The sequence below is a fragment of the Geotrypetes seraphini genome, chromosome 5 (assembly GCF_902459505.1).
Source record: "Geotrypetes seraphini chromosome 5, aGeoSer1.1, whole genome shotgun sequence".
Classification (NCBI taxonomy): Eukaryota; Metazoa; Chordata; class Amphibia; order Gymnophiona; family Dermophiidae; genus Geotrypetes; species Geotrypetes seraphini.
The window spans coordinates 138,734,884-138,762,539 of NC_047088.1; the positions used below are offsets into that span (position 1 = coordinate 138,734,884).

The window sequence follows — 27,656 nt, forward strand, 5'->3', positions numbered from 1 at the left end:
CAAGCTGTAACCGATAATGTGGAGGCTATGTGGTCAACCCTGAAATCTACCCTACACGTAGCAACAAACTGCTATATAAAATCAGTAAGTAAACCACAATAGACCACAATGGTTCACCGCAGAGATCTCAGACCTCATTAAAGCAAAGAAAAGAGCATTTATTTCCTACAAACAATCAGAGACAAGAGAGGCTAAAATAGAATATATGACCAGGTCTACAGCTGTCAAAATGGCAGTCAGAGAGGCCAAGCTTCGTGTAGAAGAAAATCTAGCAAAGAAAATTAAGAAGGAGGACAAATCCTTCTTCAGGTATATTAGTGACAGAAAAAGAAACACAGATGGGATAGTACACCTTTGAAAACCAGACGGGAATACGTAGAATCAGATTCAGATAAAGCCGAACTACTAAATGAATACTTCTGTTCAGTCTTCACCTGCGAGGCGCCGGGATCCGGTCCACAGTTGCAGGCAAAACCAAGCTCGGAAGACCTGTTTCGGAATTTTGAGTTTACACCCGGCGACATCTAAGGCGAACTATCAAGACTCAAGGTGGACAAAGCCATGAGACCGGACAATCTACACCCCAGAGTGCTCAGAGAGTTGTGTGATGTCCTAGCGGAACCGTTATCCGTGCTCTTCAATCTCTCCCTGAGCCCGATCCTTTTCAACATATTTGTAGGTGACCTGACTCAAGGGCTTCAAGGGAAAATAACATTATTCGCCGATGACGCCAAACTTTGTAACATAGTAAGTGACAGCAATTTGTCCAACAGTATGACACAGGACCTGCTTTTGTTAGAGCATTGGTCCTCGACCTGGCAACTGGGATTCAACATTAAAAAATGTAAGGTCATGCACCTTGGCAACAAAAATTCGTGCAGAACTTACACCTTGAATGGAGAGACCTTGGCTAGGACTACGGCAGAATGGGATTTAGGAGTGATCATCAGTGAAGACATGAAAACTGCCAATCAAGTGGAGAAGGCTTCATCCAAGGCTAGACAAATGCTGGGTTGTATCCATAGAAGTTTTGTTAGTCGGAAGCCCGAGGTCATTATGCCTTTGTACAGAACCATGGTGAAACCTCATCTGGAATACTGTGTACAATTCTGGAGGCCACATTACCGTAAAGATGTGCTGAGAGTTGAGTCGGTTCAGCGAATGGCCACCAGGATGGTCTCGGGGCTCAAGGATCTTTCGTACGAGGAGACGCTGAATAAATTGCGGCTATACTCCCTCGAAGAACGTAGGGAGAGGGGAGACATGATTGAGACATTTAAATATATCACAGGTCATATCGAGGTGGAAGATGACTTTTTCTTTCTTAAAGGATCCTCGGCCACAAGAGGGCATCCACTGAAAATCAGGGGCGGGAAATTTCATGGTGACACCAGGAAATATTTCTTCACCGAAAGAGTGGTTGATCATTGGAATGAGCTTCCAGTACAGGTGATCTAGGCCAGCAGCGTGCCAGATTTTAAGAATAAATGGGATGCACTTGTTGGATCTCTAGGAGGGTAGGGTTAAGGGGAGGGGTCATCAGAGTGAGATCTCCAAGAGGACAGTAAGGGGGAGGGTCAATTGAGTGGACAGATTTGATGGGCTGTGGCCCTTTCCTGCCATCATTTTCTATGTTTTTATGATGTGCTCAGTTGTTACCCAGATGAAAGTGGACCTTGAAGTTTGAATCTCCTGCTGCCACCTCAACCCTCCTGCTAACCCTCCTGCTAAACTAAAGGACAGGGGAAAGCTGACAGTCAACCACCAGTCAATGGCCCGGGCAACAGGATGCCCTGAAGAAGGAACTACGGACAACTACTCAGACACGGGAGGGGACGACCACAAAGCAAATAAGAGAGACAAAGCAGGAGCAGAAAAGGATACCGTGAAAGAAACAGTAGAGACTGCTAAGCTTAGAAAGTCCAAGAAGGTAACACAAAGGGAACTCAAATGTATGAATATGAATGCTAGAAGTCTGTGAAACAAAATGGGAGAATTAGAGACACGATGAACTGGAAATCATTGGCATAACAGAAACATGGTGGAATGATGAAAACAAATGGGACACAGTACTACAGGGATACAAACTATACAGAAGAGATAGAGTAGGGCAGAACGGTGGAGGTATTGCCCTATATGTTCAGGATGGAGTAGAATCTGTTAGAGAGGCTACGATGGAAAGGACAGAGAAACTGGAGTCCCTCTGGATCAAGATTCCTAGACACAATGGTGCAGACACAAAAATTGGCCTTTACTATCGACCCCCAGGACAGACGGAGGAGACAGACTCAGAAATGATAGAGGAAATTAAACAAGAATGTAAGATAGGTAATGTAATAATCATGGGAGACTTCAATTTCCCGGGGATAGACTGGAACTTGGGAACCTCGAACTGCGGCAAGGAGGCCAAGTTCCTGGAAGCGCTAGGGGACTGCTTCCTGGAACAAATGGTGGGAGAGCCAATGAGAGGAAACGCCACCTTGGACTTGGTCCTAAATGGCATTACGGGACTGATAAAAGAAGTAGAAGTCACGGTCCTGCTGGGGAAGAGCGATCACAACATGATCAACTTCAAACTTGACATCGGGAAAGGGAAACGTACCAAAACCTTAACCACGACCTTAAACTTTAAAAAGGGAAGATACGATAGCACGAGAGCCATGGTGAAACAATGGCTCAAGAAAAAGATGGACAAAGTTAAAACAGTAGATCAGGCAAGGTCCCTACTGAAAAATACTATCACAGAAGCACAAAATCTCTACATTCCACGTATTTCCAAAGAAAGGAAAACTAAAGGCAAAGGAGAACCGGCATGGCTTACTAGAGAGGTGAAGGAAGCCATAAAAGAAAAGAAGGATTCCTTTAAAAAATGGAAACGCATGAAAACAACCGAAGCTTGGAACAAACTCAAAGATGATCAGAAGAAATGTCACAAGGTGGTGTGGGATGCCAAAAAGGACTATGAGCAGAAAATAGCGCAAGAGGCCAAAAATTTCAAGCCCTTCTTTAGATACGTAAAAGGAAAACCCCCCCGCAAAAGAGGCAGTGGGACCGCTGGATGACCAGGGAAGAAAAGGGTACATCAAGGAAGACAAACAAATTACAGACAGACTAAATTCTTTCTTTGCATCTGTCTTTACGAAGGAGGACACCGCAATAATACCAAAAGCAGTGAAAGTGTTCAAAGGAGTAATAGAGGACAGCCTCACCACAGTAGAAGTGGACTTGGACCAGATATACTAGCAGATCGACAATCTTAAAAGTGATAAATCCCCCTGGACCTGATGAAATTCACCCAAGAGTCTTAAAAGAACTGAAGGTTGAAATTGGAGAGCTATTGCAAAAACTTGCCAACCTGTCAATTAGAACTGGACAGATACCGGACGATTGGAAGATAGCGAACGTCACGCCAATTTTCAAAAAAGGATCAAGAGGAGAACCGGGCAACTACAGACCTGTGAGTCATACGTCTGTCCCTGGAAACATAGTTGAAGCACTGATTAAAGATAGCATAGTCCGGCACTTGGAAACACACGACCTGATGAGAGCCAGTCAACATGGCTTCAGGAAAGGGAAATCATGTTTGATGAATTTACTTCAATTTTTTGAGACCATGAACAAACAAATTGATAGTGGAGAATCGGTGGACATAATATACTTGGACTTCCAGAAAGCGTTCGATAAGGTTCCACATGAAAGACTTCTCAGGAAACTACAAAGTCATGGAATAGAGGGAGATATACTAAGATTGATAGGCAAATGGCTGGAGAACAGAAAGCAGAGAGTGGGCATAAATGGGAAGTTCTCAGACTGGGAGAAAGTGACTAGCGGTGTGCCTCAGGGCTCGGTACTTGGGCCCATCTTATTTAATATTTTCATCAATGACCTAGAAGAAGGAACATCCAGTGAGATCATCAAGTTTGCAGACGACACAAAGCTATGCCAGGCAATCAGATCGCAAAAGGATAGCGAGGAACTCCAGAGTGACTTGTGTTAGTTAGAGAAATGGGCGGAGAAATGGCAGATGAAGTCTAATGTGGAAAAGTGCAAAGTAATGTATTTAGGCAGAAAGAACAAGGAACACGAGTATAGAATGTCAGGTGCAACTCTGGGTAAGAGCGAACAAGAAAAAGACCTGGGTATACTGATAGATAGGACCCTGAAACCGTTGGCACAATGCGCAACAGCGGCAAAGAAAGCAAATAGAATGTTAGGCATGATAAAGAAAGGAATGACGAGTATATCAGAGAAAGCTATAATGCTGCTTTATAGAGCAATGGTCAGACCACACTTGGAATACTGTGTCCAACATTGGTCTCCCAACCTAAAGAAGGATATAAAACTGCTGGAGAGGGTGCAGAGACGAGCAACGAAGCTAATAAAAGGTATGGAGAACTTGGAATACGAGGAACGTCTTAAGAGACTGGATTGTTCTCCCTTGAGAAAAGGATACTGTGAGGGTATATGATCGAGACTTTCAAAATATTGAAAGGAATTGACAAAATAGAGCAGAAAAAAAAATTATTTACAATGTCCAATGTGACACGGACAAGAGGACATGGACTGAAGCTTAAGGGGGGGACAAGTCCAGGACAAATGTCAGGAAGTTCTGCTTCACGCAACTATTGGTGGACATCTGGAATGCCCTCCCAGAGGAGGTTATTGCGGAATCCACCGTTCTAGGATTTAAAAGCAAACTAGATGCACATCTCCTTACAAGAGGCATAGAGGGATATGGGTGACTAAAATTATTCCAGGTGTACACCTGGCTGGGCCTCCGCGTGTGCGCATCGCCGGACTTGATGGACCGAAGGTCTGATCCGGAGATAGCAGTTCTTATGTTCTTACGATCATTTTCAGCAAAGATAGCCAGTTAAGTGCTGCTGAAAATGGCTGGATAGCCACCAATAAGCAAGTTAATCAGTCAACGGCCATTTTCGGCTGGTTAACTTGCTTTGATTATCAGCTGGTTAAACAGACATTTCAGTTCCTTTTAACTTGTAATGCTTTGATTTCTAGAGATGCAATAATTGCCTACCCTTGGGAAGAAAATCTACAAACCCCTTTTTTTAGTTCAGATACAAGGTGTAAAACCTTACTTTGCGGCAGAGAAAGGGAAATGGTAAAACCAGAGGGCATAATTTGAGGCTGAGGGGTGGTAGTCTCAAGAGTAATGTTAGGAAATTCATTACAGAAAGGGTGATTGATGCCTGGAATGCATTCCCGAGGGAGGTGGTGGAGAGGAAAATGGTGACAAGAGTTGAAAAAAGCATGGGATGAATACAGAAGATCTCTGATCAGAAAATAATGGGTATATATTGAAGAACTATAGCCAGTTCTGGGCAGACATGCACGATCTGTGTCCCATATAAGTTTCAAGTTTATTTACATTTTAATATACCGACCATCAACGTATGGCCATTCAGTTGAGGATGGGCTGGGGAGGGCTTCAACAGCTAGGATGGTTTAGATGGGCTGGAGTGAGCTTTGACAGAGACTCCAAAAGATGGAACCTAAGCAGAGTACTGAGCAGAGCTCTGTGTTTCTGGCCCAAATATCTAAGAAAAAGGATCATTTAAATTAAATAATTAATTTATATAGCATGTACAGTTTGGTAGATCGAATGGACCATTTGGGTCTTTATATGCCGTCATTTACTATGTTAGTGTTAATAGTATTTTCTCTATATTCTAAGAACTATTATTCCTCTAATGTTAGTTTTTCTTACATTGCCCAAATATTATATCATTCTATATAAATAAATAAGATGGAGCAGAAGAATAACCTAATGCAGTGGTTCTCAAACCTGTCCTGAGGGCTCCCTAGTCAGTAAGGTTTTCAGGATATTCACAAAGCTTAACAAAATTACTCCTATATCCCCCTAGTGTACATAAGGTATACATGCACATCTTTATGATCACATAGTTTGTTGTTTGTTATTCTCTAACTGCATTTCCCCTTCCTTTCTCAGTGCATCAGAATCTACAAGTTACTACCTGATTCCAATATTGGCCAATGGAGAAGTGTTTGGCATGGGGTCTGAGATTAGCATTAATCTGTTGGATAAGAGCCACAATATGGAGGTCCTCCAGGCTCTTATGATGGAAGCAGAAGATTTGGCATTCCCTCTGTTACGAAATGTCTCGGTGCATAGTGTTTCAAATGAGGCCTTTCTCAAGGCAGATATCATCATTGTGCTTGATGATTTTATTCCACATGAGGATGAAACCTACGGAGACTGCATCCAAAAAGTAGCTAAACAGTGCAAGCAGTATGGTGATCTGATTGAGCGAAATGCCAATAAGGAAGTAAAAGTTATTGTGGCAGGACACACATTTGTGAACCTGAAGACACTGATGATCTTGGAACATGCACCATCCTTGATACAGCACAATATTATTGCTGTGGCAGCAACACTGGAATGGAAAGCCAAAGCTCAGCTAGCAAAGAAATTGAATATGTCTGCAACAGGTGAGTAAGTTATATTATGTTATTTTGTGTTAATAAAGTTTTCTATTCCAACTTTACCTATTCGTTCAAGGTTGGATTACAAGAGGTTGAGTCAGTTACCCAGGAAGTTACAATGGACAGTTTGACACGGAAATTCAATGTAGTTGCTAGTACAGGTTGATCAGTATAGTTATTAATTCAGTTAGGTCTTCGAGTTTGCAAGCAATGTATTCTAGATCTGGGTGGGCTGCTGAGTCTAGCTCGGTGATGATATAGAAGCTTTTGTATATTATTGCTAGGCCGCCTCCTCGCTTGTGCTTCCTAGGGAATTGCAGTATGTTGTACCCTTGAGGGCAGAGATGGGGTAGTTCCGGGCTATCTAGGTCCTTTAGCCAAGTTTCCACTATGAATGAGAGGTCTAGGCTGTTGGTTGAGATTAAGTCATTCAGGAAAAATAGCTTATTTACTGCCTATCTTGCGTTTGCATACATACAGTGGATGGGGGTGAAGGTATTTCCGTTTTTTGATTCCGCTGATTGTTTTACTGGATGTGGATTGGTGGATGGTTTGAAAGGGGGTTGGTTTCTTTGTCTTTTGTTGTTGGTGTTTTTGTTCCAGAGTATTGCAATGGTTTTGTGGTGGGTTTGAAGGTTCTTTGAATGAATATTGGGGGGATCAAGGGGTCTGGAACTCTGTTGTTTGGGGGGCCATGAGGGGTGGGGGTTTGTGCTGGAGCATGTGTTGTGCACAGCTGTCAGGCTGGAAAGGCAAAGAATTGGGAGAATTTGGGCGAGTGGAAATTCCATTTTGATGGATTGAGGATCTTAAGTGGTGCCCATAGGAGATAGTAGGCTCTATTCTGTCTCTTTCCGTGCCCCGTCTATCTTTCTTTATTTCTTTCTGTCTCTCTCCCTACCCCATCTATCATTTTTTATTTATTTATTTCTCTGCCCCGTCTATCTTTCTTTCTCTTTTTGTCTCTTTCCCTGCCCCGTCTATCTTTCTTTCTTTCTTTTTCTTCTGTCTTTGTGTCTTTCTCTATCCCTTCCTCCTTTTCTTTCTGTCTGTGTCTTTTTCTATCCCTGCCTCCCTTTCTTTCTGTCTGTCTTTCTTTCTCTCTCCCTAGCCCCTTTCTTTCTGTCTGTCTTTCTCTCTCTCTTTCTTTCTGTCTGTGTCTTTTTCTATCCCTGCCTCCCTTTCTTTCTGTTTGTCTTTCTTTCTCTCTCCCTGGCCCCTTTCTTTCTGTCTGTCTTTCTTTCTCTCTCCCTGGCCCCTTTCTTTCTGTCTGTCTGTCTTTCTCTCTCCTTGCCCTCTTTCTTTTTTTCTTTCTGTATTTCTTTCTCCCTGCCCCCTTTCTTTCAGTATCTCTCCCTGCCTCCTTTCTTTCTGTCTTTTTTTCTGTATCTCTTCCTGTTTCCTTTCTTTCTTTATCTCTCCCTGCTCCCTGTTTGTCTGTCCTTTTCTGTCTCTCTCCCTGTCCCCTTTCTGTCTTTCTTCCTGTCCCTTTTCTTTCTGTCTATATTTCTTTCTGTCTCTCTCCCCTGTCTTTCTGTCTGTCTGTCTCTCTCCCTTCCCCCTGTCTTTCTGTCTCTCTGTCTGTCTCTCTCCCTGCCCCTCAAGCCACTGTTGCCGATTGAAGCCTGCTACTTCTTTATCCCAGGACAAGCAGGCAGCCTATTCTCACATTTGGGTGATGTCATCCACGGAGCCTGGATGTGGACAGCCTCGCAGGCAGACTTGCTTGAAGAAACTTAGAAGTTTCGAGTCTGCCGCACCGCGCATGCTCGAGTGCCTTCCTGCCCAGCACAGGGTGTGTCTCCTCAGTTTTCTGTGGAGCCGAGAAGGTCGTCTTTGACGCTTTGCACTGAACTTAGTTCGCTTCGTGCCTTCTCTCACTGTGGCTCGTGTTTTATTTCTTTATTACAGTGTGACTGTGTTTTCTTTCGGTCATTGTTTAAATTTTAAAAAGTTAAACTTTTTCGTCGAGTGACGGTGGGGCCTCTTGCGTGCCCTCAGCCTGCGGGCTTCAACTTTGCAGAGGCTATTTTCCCTTCTATGTCCGGCCGGTCACAGGCTTTAAGAACTGTAGCCAGTGCCAGCGTGCGATATCCCTCACTGACCCACACCGTTGGTGCCTTCAGTGTTTGGGCCCTGACCACTGCCCGGAGTCATGCGTTCGCTGTGCTACCCTTCATCCTCGAGCCCTCAAACGTCGTCGAGTTCAAGTAGAGAAGATTTTCGGTATGGAAACCCCTACTCCAGCCTTGACCTCCAATTCGGTCAAGCCTGCTACAGGGTGTCCTCCTGCCTCCTCGACCTCGACTCTCAAACTTTCCTCGTTTGGAACGTCCTCAACCTTGAGTAAATCTGCCAAGTCTTCTCCTGAGCTTCCCTCTGGTCAGATACCTCAGCAGACAGTTCCAGCGGTGGTCTTCAAGCTACCTAAACATCATTCCTCCAAGTCGAAGCATTCTTCCTCTTCGTCCTCGGAGCCTTTAGCCTCAGCAAGTGGTCCAGTTTCAGACTCGGATCCACAATTGCAGGCTACCATCCAGACCATTTTAGAGCAGGAATTTGTTCAGTTACTGACCAAATAAGGTCCTGCCTTGACTCTGCTTCCTGCAGTCCAGCCTGGGCACTCAGCAGTCTCACAAGAGATCAAGTTTTTGCCTGTGCCTTGAGCTGAATCTGCACACTCTATGCAAGGAGTCCAGTCTTTGCGAGTGTCTTGTCTGGAATCCTCACACTCCATTCAAGGAGCCGAGTCTTTGGGAGTGCTTCGAGATACCTCAATCCAAACCACTGAGTCTGTGGGACTTCGATCTACAGCTTCCAGCCCTATATCCTCATATAAGGCATTGCCCATTTTGAGGCATAGGGCGAAGTCTCCTTGACCTCACACGAGACCTGCTTCCTGGCAGCACTCTCATCGCCGGTCGAGGCACTCATCGAGGCACAGGTCCTCTTCAAGAGAGCCTTCCTCGTCTAGGCGTTCCAGCTCTTCGAGGCCTCCAACTCCTCAATCTAGGACACCAATATCAGAACCTGAGGGCTTCGCTTCTCCAAGTGCCTCGTCCCAGTCTGCTTATTCGCTAGGATAAAAATACTCCAGAGAGGTCTCACCTTCGTTTTCTACTCGAGGCGCCTCGAGGTCATCAAGTCCCTCTCAAGGCCATCTTGCGTATCAATTGTCCTTTTCCTCCTTCCTCCGTCAAATGGCTGAGGACCTGGATCTTAAATTGGACTCTGGTTCTAAGTACTTGGAGGAAATGAGTTTGCCTCGGCCTCCTGCGAAGTCTCTCAAACTTCCTCTTAACAAGCTCCTGTCTCAAACTTTCAAACGAAACCTGGAGACTCCTTATGCCTTTCCTGCTGTTCCAGGCAAGTTGGAATCGAGGTATAGAACTGTATATTGCAAAGGCTTTGAGAACTCTCAACTATCTCATCAGTCCCTTCTTGTGGAATCTTCCTTAAAGAGGAGTCATCCTTCCAGGGTCTAAGCTACTGTACCTCCTGGCAGAGAGGGCAGGACCATGGACAAGTTTGGCCATCGTCTTTATCAAAATTCGATGATAGCCTCCAGGGTTTTGAATTATACTTTCATCTTTACTACTTATTTTAAGTATTTTATTGATATACTCCCTGGTTATACTAAAGACCTTGCTCAGCACCGATTTTTGGAGTTCCAGCAAGTCTTTGCTACCTTAGCACAACTCAGGTTGTACCTTCTTCAGTCATCTTATGATGCCTTTGAACTTTCCTCGAGGATCACTGCTTTCTCAGTAGCGATGCGCCTCCTTGCCTGGCTTCGCACCATTCATATGGATCCCAACATTCAGGATCATCTGGCCAATATTCCTTGTGAAGGCAATAACCTCTTTGATGAATCTATAGAGGCTGCAACCAAGAAGTTGTCTGAGCATGAGAAATTTTTTGCTTCCATAGTCAGACCAAAGCCTAAGCCAGGTCCTTCCAAGCCTTCTCAACCTCTTCCATCCTATCAGAGGCGTTATCCTCCGAGGGCAGCTCCTTAAACTCGAGCACCTCCCAAGAAACTGCAAAAACAGCAGAAGCAACAGAAACCTCAGCCTTCTGCTGCACCAAAGGCTTCTCAGGTCTCAAACAGAGCATAACCTCCATCGTTCTGCCTCTGTTCTCTCCTCTTCCCATAGGAGGTTGTCTCCATCATTTTTACCATCGATGGGAGACCATTACATCTGACCTCTGGGTGCTGTCAATAATCAGAGAAAGGATACTCTCTTCATTTCACTCAGATTGCACCAGAACTTCCTCCATTCCATCCCAGACCACCCTTCTTTTTCAGGAAGCTCAAGCTCTGCTTCATCTCCATGCCATTGAAGAAGTTCCCTTGGAACAGCCCATTATTTTCTCGTTCCGAAGAAGATGGGCGATCTGCAGCCCATACTGGATCTCAGGGCTCTCAACAAATTTTTGGTCAAAGAAAAATTTTGCATGTTGTTCATGGTATCCCTTTATCCCCTTCTAGATCAGAACAATTGGTTGTGTTCTTTAGATCTCAAGGAGGCTTACACTCACATCCTATTCATCCGGCCTCCCGTCAATACCTCAGATTTCAGGTGGGGAATCTGCATTTTCAGTGCAGAGTGCTACCCTTCAGCCTAGCATCATCTCCAAGAGTGTTCACCAAGTGCCTAGTGGTGGTTGCAGCAGCTCTGTGGAACCATGGTCTTCAGGTGTTCCCCTACCTGGATGACTGGCTCATCAAATATTCAACATCTCAGGGGGTTATTGTAGCAACCCAATGGACTACGTGGTTCCTACAAAGCTTGGGATTCAAAATCAACTTTCCCAAATCCCACCTTCAGCCCTCTCAGAACCTGCACTTCATCGGAGCTGTTCTGGACACTGTCCAGCTCAGAGCATTCCTTTCTCAGCAGCGTCTAGATGTTCTTCTTCAGCTTTGCCGCAAAGTGTCTTCCCTTTCTTCACTATCAGCGAAACACATGATGGTACTACTCGGTCACATGGCCTCGACTGTTCACGTGACTCCTTTGCCACACTTCACCTCAGAATTCCTTAGTGGACATTTTGTTATCTCAGTCACTCCTTCATTGAGACAGTCTCTACACTGGTGGATGCTCTCTTCCAATCTCTCTAAAGGTTTACTGTTTCAGACACCCCCTCATCAGAAGGTCCTCACGACATATTCCTTGACCTACGCTTGGGGGGGCTCATCTCGACGGTCTTTGTACTCAAGGCCACTGGTCCAGCATGGATCGTCAGTGTCACATCAATTTGTTTGAACTCAGAGTGATCTTCAATGCTCTCAAAACTTTTCAGCATCTTCTTCACAACCAAGTAGTCTTTATTCGGACAGACAATCAAGTCGACATGTACTACGTCAACAAGCAGGGAGGAACAGGATCTCTCCCTCTTTGTCAGGAAGCTCAAAGGGTGTGGAACTGGGCGATCCATCACAACACTTTCCTGAAAGCAGTCTACATGAAAAACTGTCTGGCGGACAAATTGAGTCATCTTCTGCAACCTCACAAATGAACACTTAATTTTTCGCCTCTTCATCACATTTTTCTCAGTGGGGAACTCCTCAAATAGATCTCTTTGACTCTCCCCACAACCACAAACTGCCTCAGTTCTGCTCCAGGATATACTCTCCTCATCGCCTCGAGGCAGATACTTTCCTTCTGGGATTGAGGGGTACAGATAAGAGTGGAGGTAGATTATAGGGATGGGATTAGAGGTAAATTACAAAATTAATCAGGGACCACTGTTCAGGCACTAGGCCTGATGGGCAGCCGCGGGAGCGGACCACTGAGCAAGATGGACCTCTGGTCTGACTCAGCGGGGGCAACTTCTTATGTTCTTATGTATGCAATCCCTCCATTCCCTCTCATTCTCAAGACTCTTGTCAAGCTCAAGAACAATCATGCTACCATGATTCTAATAGCTCCTCGGTGGCCCAGGCAACCCTGGTTCTCCCTTCTTCTTCAGCTCAGCAGGGAGCCATACCTTCTACCAGTTTTTCCATCTCTGCTTACACAGAGTCAAGGATCTCTTCTTCATCCCAACCTGCAGTTTCTACACTTGAAAGCTTGGTACTTCTCAACATAACTCTTCTTCAGTTTTCTCAAACTGTTCAGACTTTTTAGAAGGTTCCAGAAAGCCTGCCACTAGACAATGCTACCACCAAAAATGGACTAGATTTTCTATGTGGTGCATTGTTATTGCGACGTACATTCATTTTGAGGCGCTTGTTTTATACCTTTTTATTGCGGTTTGTTTCATACCTTATGTACCATGGACTCCTGAGGAAGGCGTGTTATCCAAAACACGGACCGTGTTGGGTCCCTTGGTTGGTAATAAGGTTGTATATTTATTGCATTCTATTATTGGTATAATAAACATTGCCTGCATCTTGTACATACTTGTCTGCATTTTGTGTTTTGGTTTTTTCTATGTGGTGCATCTCTCATAATAAAGAGCCTCGAGATACCTCCTTGTCTTCCGTCTTGGATTATTTTCTGCACTTATCTACCTCTGGCCTCAAGTCTACATCCATTTGAGTCCATCATAGTGCAATTTCTGCTTTCTATCAGCCTGCTCATCCTGTGTTTTCCAGATTTATGAAAGGACTTTTCAATGTCAAACCTCCTCTCAAACTGCCTCCAGTGGTTTGGGATCTCAATGTTGTTCTTGCTCAATTGATGAAGCCTCCTTTTGAACCAATGGATACGGCTCATATGAAATATCTCACTTGGAAAGTGGTGTTTCTCATTGCCCTCACATTTGCTCGAAGAGTCAGTGAGCTGCAAGCTTTAGTTACTTATCCACCTTTCACAGTTTTCCATCATGACAAGGTGGTCCTCCATACTCATCCTAAATTCTTACCTAAAGTGGTTTCAGAATTTCATCTCAACCAATGCATTGAACTTCTAGGATTTTTTCCAAGGCCTCATTCTTAACCTGGAGAATCAGCTCTTCCTACCCTGGACTGTAAACGTGCTTTGGCCTTCTACTTATAACGCACCAAATCACACAGAACTGCTCCTCAAGATTTCTAAGCGAACCATCTCCAACTGGATGGCTGCTTATATCTCTTTCTGCTATGCTCAGGCTGGACTGCATTTACAGAGTCGAGTCACAGCCCACAAAGTCAGAACCATGGCGGCTTCAGTGGCTTTCCTCAGATCCACTCCTGTTGAGGAAATTTGCAAAGCTGCCACCTGGTCCTCGGTTCATACTTTCACCTCTCATTATTGTCTGGATGTTTTCTCCAGACGGGATAGCCATTTTGGCCAGGCAGTATTACAAAATTGATTCTCCTGAATTGCCAACACTCCCACCATCCCATTCTGGTTAGCTTGGAGGTCTACCCACATGTGAGAATAGGCTTCCTCCTTGTCCTGGGATAAAGCACAGAACTACTTACCGTAACAGGTGTTATCCAGGGACAGCAGGCAGCTATTCTCACAACCCATCCACCTCCCCTGGTTGGCTTCTCTAATAGCTATCTGAACTGAGGAGACGCTGGGCGGTTAGGCACTCGCGCATGCGTGGTGCGTTTGACTCAAAACTTCTGAGTTTCTTCAAGCAAGTCTGCTTGCGAGGCTGTCCGCATCCGGGCTCCATGGATGGCATCACCCACATGTGAGAATAGCTTCCTGCTGTCCCTGGATAACACCTGTTACGGTAAGTAACTGTGCTTTCTCTCTCCCTGCCCTCAAGCCACCGCCACCGATTTAAGCCACTGCCATCAATTGAAGCCTGCTTCTTTTTTCTCTCCATGCCCCTCAAGCCATCGACGCTATTGCCGCCAATTGAAGCCTGCTTCTTCTTTCTCTCTCCCTGCCCTTCAAGCCACTACCGCTGATTTAAGCCACTGCTGACGATTGAAGCCTGCTTCCCTGATGCCCCGGCAGTTTAATTGTAGTGCGCATGTGGAGGCACAAAGGCACAGAGTTTCAAATGTGCATGCGCTACTAAGGGTTTTATTATTATTCATTAGACTTCATGCTTAGATGGTCAGGTGTATCCTTACTACCTGAGCAATAGTTTTCATCTGAGTAAAGGTGTTCAGCATTATTCTGGCCAAACCCTGTTTGCCTCGGGATGAACATGCGAACTGAATCTACATAAAAAACTAAATTTGCCTAAGAGACTAATTTGCGTAATCTGCCAACTAGTTGCTTAGATATACTGTAAGAGTACTAGAGAAGTGTTGCAGTCCTGAGAGAACTTTTTCTCAATTTTCCTGGGTGGCCAATGTTATGCCGATTTTTAAAAAGGGGTCCAGGGGAGATCTGGGAAATTACTTTAGTGCTGTTCAAAATGGTGGAAACAATTATAAAAAAATAAAATTGTAGAACAAACATGATTTAATGAGATGGAGTCAGCATGAGTTCATCCGAGGGAGATCTTGTCTTACCAATTTGCTTGACTTATTTGAAGGTGTGAATAAACATGTGGATAAAGGTGAGCTGGTTGAAATAGTATATCTAGATTTTCAGAAAGCTTTTGATAAAGTTCTTCATGAGAGGCTCCTGAGAAAATTAAAACTTCATGGGATAGGCGGCAAAGTTCAGTTGTGGATTAGGAATTGGTTATCGGATAGAAAACATAGGGTAGGGTTAAATGGTCATTTTTCTCAATGGAGGAGAGTAAACAGTGGAGTGCCGTAGGGGTCTGTACTGGGACCGGTGCTGTTTAATTTATTTATAAATGATCTGGAAATTGGAATGACGAGTGAGGTGATTGTTCAAAGTTCTTAAAACGCATTCGGACTGTGAAAAATTGCAGGCAGACCTTAGGAAATTGGAAGACTGGGCGTCCAAGTGGCAGATGAAATTTAATGTGGAGAAATGCAAAGTGATGCACATTTGGAAGAATAATCCGAATCACAGTTACCGGATGCTAGAGTCCACCTTGGGGGTTAGTGCCTAAGAAAAGGATCTGGGTGTCGTCGTAGACAGTATGATGAAATCTTCCGCCCAATGTGCGGTGGCGGCCAAAAAAATCAAACAGACTAAGAATGTTATAATGCCCCTGTATCGCTCCTTGATGCAACCTCATCTGGAGTATTGCGTTCAAGTCTGGTCTCCTTATCTCAAGAAAGATATAGTGGTGCTAGAAAAGGTTCAAAGAAAAGCGACCAAGGGGATGGAACTCCTCTCGTATGAGGAAAGACAAAAAAGATTAGGGCTCTGCAGCTTGGAAAAGAGATGGCTGAGGGGAGCTATGATTGAAGTCTACAAAATCCTGAGTGGAGTAGAACAAGTACAATTGGATCGATTTTTCACATCAAAAATTGCAAATACTAGGGGACACTCGATGAAGTTACAGGGAAATTATTTTAAAATCAATAGGAGGAAAATTTTTTTCACTCAGAGAATAGTTAAGCTCTGAAATACATTGCTAGAAGTTGTGGTAAGAGCGGATAGCGTAGCTGATTTTAAGAAAGGTTTGGACAATTTCCTGGAGGAAAAGTCCATAGTCTATTATTGAGAAAGACATGGGGGAAGTCACTGATTGCCTTGTATCGGTAGCATGGAACATTGCTACTCCTTGGGTTTTGGCCAAGTATTAGTGACCTGGATTGACCACTGTGAGAGCGGGCTACTGGGCATGATGGACCATTGGTTTGACCCAGTAAGGCTTAGATCGGCTGCAGCTGATACAAAATACAGCGGCTAAACTTATTTTTGGAAAGAAAATATGATCATGTATCATAAGAACATAAGAATTGCTGCTGCTGGGTCAGACCAGTGGTCCATTGTGCCCAGCAGTCTGCTCATGCGGCGTCCCTCTGGTCAAAGACCAGCGCCCTGAGACTAGCCCTACCTGCGTACATTCCGGTTCACCAGGAACTTGTCGAATTTGGTCATGAATCCCTGGAGAGTGTTTTTCCCTATGACAGACTCCGGAAGAGCGTTCCAGTTTTCTACCACTTTCTGGGTGAAGAAGAACTTCCTTACATTCGTACGGAATCTATCCCCTTTCAATTTTACAGAGTGCCCTCTCATTCTCCCTACCTTGGAGAGAGTGAACAACCTTTTCCACCAAGCCTATTCCCTTCAGTACCTTGAATGTTTCAATCATGTCCCCTCTCAATCTCCTCTGTTCGAGGGAGAAGAGACAGAGTTTCTCTAATCTTTCGCTTTATGGCAACTCCTCCAGCCCCGTAACCTTCTTAGTCACTCTTCTCTGGATCCTTTCGAGTAGTACCATGTCCTTCATCATGTACGGCAACCAGTGCTGTACACAGTACTCCAGGTGAGGGCGCACCATGGCCCGGTACAGCAGCATGATAACCTCCGTTCTGTTTGTGATCTCCTTCTTTATCATTCCTAGCATTCTGTTCGCCCTTTTCGCCACCGCCGCACATTACGCGGACGGCTTCATCATAGAAACATAGAAAAAGACGGCAGATAAGGGCCGCGGCCCATCAAGTCTCTTTCCTGGGAGGTCTCTCCAAATACCACCCCGGACATCCTGTATTTGTGCAAGAGATTTTTGTTACTGACATGCATCACTTTACACTTATCCACGTTGAACCTCATCTGCTATGTCCATGCCCATTTCTCGAGCCTGATTATGTCACGTTGCAGATCTTCGCGATCCCCCTGCGTCTTCACTACTCTGAACAACTTCATATCATCCGCAAATTTAATCACCTCACTTGTACCTATGTTCAGATCGTTAATAAAAGATGTTGAAAAGCATGGGTCCAAGCACCAAGCCCTGCGGCACCCCACTGGTGATGCTCTTCCAGTCCAAGTATTGTCCATTTACTCCCACTCTCTGTTTCCTATGCTCCAGCCAGTTTTTAATCCACATGAGTATTTCACCCTCAATTCCATGTCTAGCAATTTTCCGAAGTAGTCGTTCATGCAGAACCTTGTCAAATGCCTTCTGAAAATCCAGATATACAATGTCGACCGGGTCGCCCTTGTCTATCTGCCTGTTTACTCTCTCGAAGAAGTGCAGCAAGTTTGTCAAACAAGATCTGCCTTTGCTGAAACCATGCTGGCTGGTCCTCATCAGACCGTGTCCATCAAGGTGATCAATGATGTGGTCCTTTATCAGCACCTCCACCATCTTTCCCTGTACTGAGGTCTGTTGTTTCCCGGGTCTCCTCGGTCCTCATCAGACCGTGTCCATCAAGGTGATCAATGATGTGGTCCTTTATCAGCACCTCCACCATCTTTCCCTGTACTGAGGTCTGTTGTTTCCCGGGTCTCCTCTCAAACCTTTTATGAAGATGGGCATAACATTCGCCATCTTCCAGTCCTCCAGAATCTTTCCCGATTTGATTGACAGATTGGCTATTAGCTGAAGCAGTTCAGCTATAGTCCCTTTCAGTTCCTTGATGACTCTCGGATGAATACCATCCGGTCCCGGGGATTTATCGCTCTTAAGCCTATCAATCTGCCTGCATACCTCTTCTATATTGACCGTTAACCCTGTCAGTTTCCTGTTTTCGCATCCAATATATAGCCTGAGGGTTCCGGTATGCTGTGTATATCCTCTTCGGTAAATATAGACGCAAAAAATGTTCAGTTTGTCGGCGATTGCTTGGTCCTTCTTTAGCATTCCCTTTATTCCTGGTCATCCAATGGTCTCACTGCTTCCTTCGCAGGTCGTTTCCCCTTAATATATCGAAAGAACGGCTTGAGGGTTTTTGCTTCCTTGGTTGTTTTCTCCTCGTAGTCTCTTTTGGCCCCTTTTACCGCCTTAGGGCACCTGCTTAGATGTTGTTTGTGCTTATTCCAGTTTTTGACCTTTTCCATTCTTTAAAAGAAGATTTTTTTGTCTCTGATCACTTCCTTTACCTCTACAGTGGGTGTATTACTATTTAAAAAGGCTTACCAAATACCTTCAGTCACTTTCCGCACTGGACAGAATGCCAGGAAATCAAAATAGTATACATATTAAGTTTTATTACATATATACAATATTTCTAGCCATAATCATTGATTAAGTACAGAGTTTGAATTAATACATTACCGGTTATTATATCATTACTCTTGTCCACGATCAGGAGGCTTACTCACAAAATGTCATCACACAGCGTATCAGTGGTGGAAAAATGTTCCTCTGCTTTACAGGTAACTTTCCTCCCTTAAATTGTACTTTTCCCCCATCCCCTTTTTCCAGATTGGATTTACAAACGCGTGCTTACCTCATGTTGAGAGGGTAATCCCCAATCAGCATGTCTTGAAAACAACTAGCTTAGCTCGTGGGTTGTATACCCAGCCCCTCTTTATGGATTGGATACTTTTTCCCTCATCCCCTCTAGCCAGATTGGATTTACAAACGCATGCTTATCTCGTGCAGGGAGGGTGTGATTCTGTCAAGCACCTATCATCAGGTGCTGAAGACTCCTGGCTTTGCTCGTGTGCTGACAGTGACCTGCTCTCATAATAGGAAATTTATCAGCAGGTGCTGAAAAATTCCTGGCCTTGCTCGTTCTCATAATACTTGTGTTTCCCTGTAACAGCTATCATGGATCCTAGGCAGTGTCATTCAATATTAATAATCCTTTCATATCATACGTTTCACATTCGTATCACATTGGGCCACGCCGGTTCTTTGTTCTTTTTCTTCTTGGATCCCTTGTTGATACGCAGTATATATAGATTTTGTGCCTCGGTGACCGTATCCTTAAAAAGGGACCTAGCTTGTTCTAGCGTTTTTACATTGTTCATGCTTTCTTAATCTTCTTCCCCACCATGCATCTCATTCTTTCGTAATTTCCTTTTCAGAAGTTCAGCGCCGTGGCCATCGTGCTGGACCGATGTTTCGCCCCTGCATCCAGGTTGAAGTGGATCATATTGTGATCGCTGTTTCACAACGTTCCTTCTACTTCTACACTTTGTGCCGGTCCTCGCAATCCCTTTAGAATTAAGTCTAGAATCGAGTTTCCTCTTGTATTTTCCTTAACAAGTTGTTCCAGGAAGCAATCGCCTACAGCATCCAGAAACTTGGTCTCTCTAGCGCAGCCTTAGGTGCCTAGGTTCCAAGGTTCCAGTCTATCCCCGGATAGTTGAAGTCGCCCATGATAACTACGTTGCCTCCCTTGCAGTTGCGTTTAATCTCATCCGTCATTTCCCCATCAATTTCCTCTGACTGCCCTGGGGGTCGGTAGTAGATGCTGATCTTAGTTTTCAGTCCATTTGCTCTTGGAATTTTGACCCATAGAGACTCTAACTTATCCATTTGGTGTGGCATGTTCTCTACTGTAGATTCAATTCCCTCTTTGACGTATATGGCAATGCCTCCTCCTTTTTGAGTCACTCTGTCTCTGCGGTATAGTTTATATCCTGGTAACACCATGTCCCATACATTTTCCTCAGTCCACCATGTTTCCGTGATGCCGATGTCAACGTTATCCTTTTGTGCCACAGCTTCTAATTCACCCATCTTATTTCTAAGGCTTCTTGTATTTGTGTACATACACTTGAGTTTGCAGTCTATTCTCTTCTTGTATGTCCCGTCTTGCATGTCCTTCTTGAATGTCCCTCTTGCATGTCCTATGTCCCTTCATGTCTGTTCCCTTCTTGCATGTCCCTTTTCTCTTGTGTCCCTTTTGGTCTGTTTTACTTGCGATCCGGTGAGTCTTCCCCTCTATCTTCTTGTACGGGATCCTCTGGGTATACAGGTTCCCGAACCATCGACTCTCTTTCTCGGTCGACTGTCGGCTTTCCCCTTCTTCCTAATTTATTTAGAAAACTTCACTGGCTACCAGTTCGTTACAGGATACAGTTCAAGTGTGCATGCATTATTTTTAAATTTCTTTATGGAATATTTGATCCTTCTATCCCTCTATGCTTGAATATTACTAGATCTTGTTATTCAAGGACAACAACAATATATAAACCGATTAGCCTTGCTCAGGAAAAGTCTGATTGTTGCCCATATAAGGGATGCTTAAACAAGATAAGAGAAAAAGGGTAAATGTATGTCTGGTTACTATGTGGCAAGGGAGGGGGGATTGCCTCAGCCTTCTGCTCAAGGTGCAACCCTTGTCCTTGCTTAGAATGTATACCTGGCAGGAGGGAGAGGGAGAGGAAATGAGAAACAGGGCCTCAGAACCAAACCCAGGCCAAGATCCACACACAGGCCCAGATCCGTACACAGGGCCTAGGTCGGTGTGCCGACCTGGCCTGCGCTCAGAACTTCCTGCGTGCGGACCCCGCCAGTGTTCTGATGCCCTGGATCAGAACTTATCAGATCTCCATCCCTACATTTCCTCTTACTTAACTATATTTGAAGGCTGAAAGAGGTGAGGCAAATCTGCTCGGGAGAAATTTGGATAGTGACCATAAAGTGGACTTATGGGCAAGTTAAACAAGGCAGACAGGCATTGCAGAAAACAACAGAGGCCACTCAAAAGACCTAAGTCAAAGAGGAGATATTGCAGAATAACCTGGATCCACCGGCCAAATGGAAGCCATGCCCATAAAGCATACCAGCACTTTGGTGAGTTATCGTGTTCTTGATTTAAAAATCTAAGTGCTGTGTAAGATATGATCAATGTTCGTAGCTAAAGCACAAGCTAATTGTGATAAGGTTTTTTGATTAAATAATGCTAACCCAGGTACACCAACTAAAGAGACTATCAAAGAGATAATTTCAGCTTTTGAGAGCAAGTTAACATTGCTATCGTATTGATCAGATAAAGCATAGCTATCAGAGCGTTTTGCTCTAGCTATCATGTGATTAATCAATTGCTGTTTGTGTACCAATGCGGGGACCAATCTACTTAAGCAGCATTGGGTATTGTGTGTTAAATTAGCAGGAATATAATTCCATGTCCACATGCCACATGTCCAAAACCAACCTGTAGGCAGGACAAGGTGAGCATTAATATATGAAATATTTACAAAATGCGAACAGTTCCATAACTACAATTCTTACCCTAGCACATGACAGATTTTTGTGATCTGCTACCATGGGGGAATAAATGGTCATGGCATCTCAGGGCAATTTTCTGACTACGTTTCCCCATGATGTAAACCTAGTACATGGTACTTCAGCTTCAGTCATAAAATTAGTTAGTGGGGAAATCTTTCTTATTCCCCTTGGTGCTAACTTAATCATTTCCAAATAGTGCCTCTGGAAGCTGCAAAATCTAAAGTTGGTAGTAGTGTTTTTGTTATTATATGCACATCTAATATAATAAAACGGTAAGCCACGCATGCGCATTTCCTAAGCGTGGGTCCTTTTTCCGTGAGCTGTAGCTAGGAAGTGCGCATGCGCGGCTCACCCCCTGCCCTCTCCGTCGTCTCCCGCCTCCAGTGGCGTCACAGTTTTCAAAGAGCCGCGCGATTGTTTCAACGCGGAACCACGAGCCGTTAAAGCTCCTGGCGCTGACTCCCGACGGTGGAGGAGAGGCAAGGTAGAAGAAGATTTCCGCCGCCGCCCCCCCCTTCCCTTACCGCGGCCCCGACTGACGATTTCAGCAGCGTGTCCAGCAGTCTTCACACGCTGCTTCCGGCCCTTCTACTACCCTGATTTGCTCCGGACATGCCAGAGTAAATCAGGCCAGTAGAAGGACCTGAAGCAGCGTGTGAAGACTGCTGGACACGCTGCTTGAATCGCCATGTGTACTCGGACCCGCGGGAAGGGAAGGGGGGGCGCCGGCAAAGGACTCGGGCCCGTGTTTGTAGGCGCGACTGTGGGAAGGGAAAGGGGGTAGAGGAAACAATAATGCTGCTGCACAGGGAACTGGTGTGGGGGGAGGGAAATGGAGGGGGAGGGAATGCTGCTTTGGACACACAGACAAAGGGAGGAAGGGAGACAGAAAGACACAGGGGCAGGTGCACAGGGAACTGGTGTAGGGGGAGGGAAATGGAGGGGAAGGGAATGCTGCTTTGGACACAAGAAGAAAGACACAAGGGCAGGTGCACAGGGAACTGGTATGGGGTAGGGAAATGGAAGGGGAGGGAATGCTGCTTTGGACAGATAGACAGAGGAAGGAAGGGAGACAGAAAGACAAGAAGAAAGACACAGGTGCAGGGAGATATACAGAAAGACAAACAGACAAAGGGGGCCAGGGACAGAAAAAGACAGAAAGAAAGACAGCGGGAGTCACGTAAGGAGGGGTGCAGGATGCCGCAGAGGGAACTTTTTCCAATGGGTGCAACTGGGCGGCTGTCGGGAACCTCTGATCAGGGGCAGGGCAAGGTAACTGTATCATAGGGATAAGAAGGAGGAGGGGGGGAGAAAAAGGAAGGGACGCCTACTGCTGGACAGGGGGAGAAGGAAAGAGGTGCTGATGGACAGGGGGTGGGTGAAGAAAAAGGAACGGAGGCCTAATGTTGGACAGGGGGAGAAGGAAGGTGCTGCTGGACAGGGGGGAGGTAAAACAAAGGGAGAAGGGCTGCTGTTGCATAAGGAGAGCTGTGAAGGGGTGGTGGTGGACACAGGGGAAGTAAAAGGAAGGGAGAATGGACAGGGGGAGCAGGCAAGGGGTGGTGATGGACAGCCAAGGAAAAAGAAAGAAAGAAAGCGACTAAGGAGAGAGAGAGAGAAAAAGAAATAAAGAGAGACACACACACATATATTCTAGCACCCGTTAATGTAACAGGCTATAAGACTAGTTTCAAATATAACGACACATAATCAAAGTGTGAGTCCCTATAACTTCCTAAGCCAGTCGGAGGAGTCTGGCATTAATTAAAGTTCCCTAGTAGATATGTGATGCATAGCAAAAAATCCCTAAATGTCCCTAAAATAAGAGAACTTCAAGATTACTTTCCCTAGACCCAGAAGTGCCGGGCATAGTAACCTAGAATTAAATGCATTAAGATGGAGAAGAAATACCAGGGAAAACCCTAAAAACCCCAAATATATGCATAATAGGTACAGTTAACTCATGTGAAGGTGATACAAACAATGAATACACACAAGACAGATTTTGTCTTTTTAGAGTGTGGTGCAAGGGCCAAGTTCTCAAATTAAATGTAACTCGTAAAAAGAACTTGTGATGTGTCAGCAAATAATCAAAAATGTAAATCACTGCTACCTGTGGGACAGGCCTATTACCTGCGACAGGTGTTACATTACATAAATATATGGGATAAACAAATAGTTCTTTTCTGAGAACAATGCATGAGACAATAATAAAGAAAATACAACAGATAACAAAATATCAGAACATAATGGGCCTATTAGATTCTGAAGATCTGCAGTGCTACTATAAATAGCTAGCATGGTGTGGATATATATATTTTTTGCAGAAAGGTAATAAACCATAGGACAGATTTGTTAAATTAAAAAAGGAAAAAGCACAACAGTTGCATACTTAATGTGAAAATTATGTCTTTTTCAAGGTGAGAATGGCTGGGTTACTCAAGCTTTTAAGGTGTCCCCATTCACAGGATCAGTCTTAGAATAACGCTTTCTTTTCCGAGAATGGAAGCTTTTAATGTGTGCCCAAGTCACAGGATCAGTCTTAGAATAAGCTTTCTTTTCCGGGCGTCTGGCTGTGGTATGGGACTTTGTTGTTTTTCTTTAAGATGGAATCAAATTCAGGAATGGGGTTCTGCAGGAATTGATTTCACGACATTGTCTTCTGTGGTTCTTGCACTGGTGTCTGCTGCTGCTTGCTTTGCTTCTGTAGGGGCAGCTCGATTTTCTTCCGTAGTTTCTGTTCATGCAGGCCAGACGTTTCTGCTTGGCACCAAAACCGAACCTGTAGGAGTTGAGACAGTGGCATAACCCCTTCTCCAGGTTATGAAGGAAGCAGGTGCATGCCAGACAGGATTAGGAGACAGTACTCTGAAAGATAGTTCAAATGGTTAATAGTGAACAAAGACATTTGAACCTGTCTCAAATTAGGAACGGCATATTTAACTGTTTTAATAAAGATGTTAATATACGGTTTGCTTTGCTAAATATGGCTTGTCCTATAGAATCATAAGGCAAACCGTGAATCAGCGGGATATCCCACTGTAGGCAAAACTCAGAAAAAGCATTGGAAGAATATGCAGAGCCATTGTCTGCTTTTTAAAGTTTTTGGCTTTCCCAAAACAGCAATGCATTGTAACATATGATTAAGTACTTGATTCGTTGTTTCTCCTGTTTGTGATGTTACCCAAAGATAACCAGATATTTCCATTTCCTGAAAGGGGGATATTGCGTGACATCTATTTGCCACACTTAATTTACTGTAAGTCTCCTGGTTTTTACTCCATACTCAGCAGCAGAATGCAGCTGTGAGCATATGGGGGCAGGATTGAACTAGTGTTGTAATTTGATTTAAAGGAATTTTTAACATTTTCACCAGGGCTTTGGCATTTTTGTGAAAGAAAGCATGCCTATCTATGGAAGGGGTAAGAATAACAGCGGCTACTTCTGATCGCTGAGTGGATTGTTACGGGGGAGAAAATAAGACCTGAGATGCATTTTCTTGAGTCTAGTGCACGACTCTGCATGTCCTACTGCCGTCTATATAGACAGTGAGAGTGTCAATTATAGGTGTTAAGCTTAGTGCAGAATGAAAATCCAAAATGCTTTCTGCAACAAGAATCAAGCGTTTATCTTTAGAATAATGATGACAGATATGATCAATGTAATTTATTAATGCAATTTGCAATACCTCATTATATTGAAAAAGAAATTCCCATTGCTCTTACAAAAGGGGAATGGTGATAGATATCAAATCCAATCCCATAATGCTTAATGCTCTATTTTGTGCCTTACAAATCAGTGAACTATACATGTATTGAGGAGAACTGATATTCTTAGGGGGTGTATGTGGTAAATATATCCATTCCAGTATATGTAAATGATTATCTGGTGTTAACTGGCCTAAAACCGCACTAGATTGGCGTTTCTATGAAAGGATTAATAAAGAAAGTGCTATAGAATCTTGAATCCTATTAACCCATTGCGCTAATAATAGCTGGTTAATAATCACTATCACCTTTTGAATGTCTGGTGTTATATACATCAAATCTAAAATTTGTTTGCCTTAATTAAGTTTTAAAGTACCGTATTTTCGCGGATATAACGCGCACCATTGTAAAACGCGCACAGGGGTATAGCGCGCAGAAATCACGATGATATGTACAAAAACTTTTCTATACCGCGCTCAGGCATATAACGCGCATGCTGCCCGACTCTCCTTTCGCCCGCCCTGACTTTCCGTGCGCTGTCCCGACTCTCCGTTCACCCCCCCTGACTTTCCGTGCACTGCCCTGACTCTCCGTTCACCCCCCCTGACTTTCCGTGCACTGTCCTCCCTTGAAGTCCTGTCCCCCCTTGAAGGTCTGTCCCCATCCTGAAAGCCTGATGCCCCCCCCCGACGTCCGATACATCCCCCCCCCCGGCAGGACCACTCGCACCCTCACCCCGAAGGACCGCCGACTCCCCAACAATATCGGGCCAGGAGGGAGCCCAAACCCTCCTGGCCACGGCGACCCCCTAACCCCACCCCGCACTACATTACGGGCAGGAGGGATCCCAGGCCCTCCTGCCCTCGACGCAAACCCCCTCCCCCGAACGACCGCCCCCCCCCAAGAACCTCCGCCCGTCCCCCAGCCGACCCGCGACCCCCCTGGCCGACCCCCACGACACCCCCACCCGCCTTCCCCGTACCTTTGTGTAGTTGGGCCAGAAGGGAGCCCAAACCCTCCTGGCCACGGCGACCCCCTAACCCCACCCCGCACTACATTACGGGCAGGAGGGATCCCAGGCCCTCCTGCCCTCGACGCAAACCCCCCTCCCCCCCAGCCGACCCGCGACCCCCCTGGCCGACCCCCACGACCCCCCCATCCCCCTTCCCCGTACCTTTGGAAGTTGGCCGGACAGACGGGAGCCAAACCCGCCTGTCCGGCAGGCAGCCAACGAAGGAATGAGGCCGGATTGGCCCATCCGTCCTAAAGCTCCGCCTACTGGTGGGGCCTAAGGCGCGTGGGCCAATCAGAATAGGCCCTGGAGCCTTAGGTCCCACCTGGGGGCGCGGCCTGAGGCACATGGTCGGGTTTGGCCCATGTGCCTCAGGCCGCGCCCCCAGGTGGGACCTAAGGCTCCAGGGCCTATTCTGATTGGCCCACGCGCCTTAGGCCCCACCAGTAGGCGGAGCTTTAGGACGGATGGGCCAATCCGGCCTCATTCCTTCGTTGGCTGCCTGCCGGACAGGCGGGTTTGGCTCCCGTCTGTCCGGCCAACTTCCAAAGGTACGGGGAAGGGGGGTGGGGGGGTCGTGGGGGTCGGCCAGGGGGGTCGCGGGTCGGCTGGAGGGGAGGGGGGTTTGCGTCGAGGGCAGGAGGGCCTGGGATCCCTCCTGCCCGTAATGTAGTGCGGGGTGGGGTTAGGGGGTCGCCGTGGCCAGGAGGGTTTGGGCTCCCTTCTGGCCCAACTACACAAAGGTACGGGGAAGGCGGGTGGGGGTGTCGTGGGGGTCGGCCAGGGGGGTCGCGGGTCGGCTGGGGGACGGGCGGAGGTTCTTGGGGGGGGGGCGGTCGTTCGGGGGAGGGGGTTTGCGTCGAGGGCAGGAGGGCCTGGGATCCCTCCTGCCCGTAATGTAGTGCGGGGTGGGGTTAGGGGGTCGCCGTGGCCAGGAGGGTTTGGGCTCCCTCCTGGCCCGATATTGTTGGGGAGTCGGCGGTCCTTCGGGGTGAGGGTGCGAGTGGTCCTGCCGGGGGGGGGGGATGTATCGGACGTCGGGGAGTCGGCCGGGCAAGAGGGCTTGGGCTCCCTCTTGCTCCGATCGTGGATGCGGGTGCGGGTGGGAGCGCGTGCGAGCGGTCGTTCGGGGTGGGGGTGCGAGCGGTCCTGCTGGGGGGGTGAATCGGGCGTCGAGCGGGGTGGGAACTATGTTTAAAAACTTTTCTATACCGCGCTCAGGCATATAACGCGCGAGGGGTATGCGCGGTACGTAAAATCACGTATAACGCGCGCGTTATATCCGCGAAAATACGGTAATAATGATAGGAGCAGTAATTTGTGACCCAAATAAATATAAGGATACCGCTTTTGAACTTTTTCAGGTGCAATGCACAACCCGTAATGTTTTAAATGTGTGGTCAATTCAAAACTCCATTCAGTTTTAATTGTCGAAGCTACTTATTAAGATATTTGCTTTATAATCTGGATGTAGAGGAATGGTAAAAAAACAATGTTTAAGGTCTATTACCAAACCTCCCTTTTTATCGGAATTATGTTAGGATTTGGAGTGCCACACTGTAAAGCACTGATTA

At 45.7% G+C, this 27,656-nt stretch overlaps 1 protein-coding gene across 7 annotated transcripts in view; it reads left to right on the forward strand.

Annotated features, from left to right (window-relative positions):
- Positions 1 to 27,656, forward strand: part of MDH1B (malate dehydrogenase 1B) — a 183,539-nt gene that overhangs the window by 52,264 nt on the left and 103,619 nt on the right. For all 7 annotated transcript variants that reach the window (XM_033946233.1, XM_033946232.1, XM_033946235.1 and 4 more), the window contains one exon: positions 5,972 to 6,471. In XM_033946233.1, coding sequence (XP_033802124.1) covers positions 5,972 to 6,471 — 500 coding nt within the window. The remainder of the gene's footprint in view (positions 1 to 5,971; positions 6,472 to 27,656) is intronic.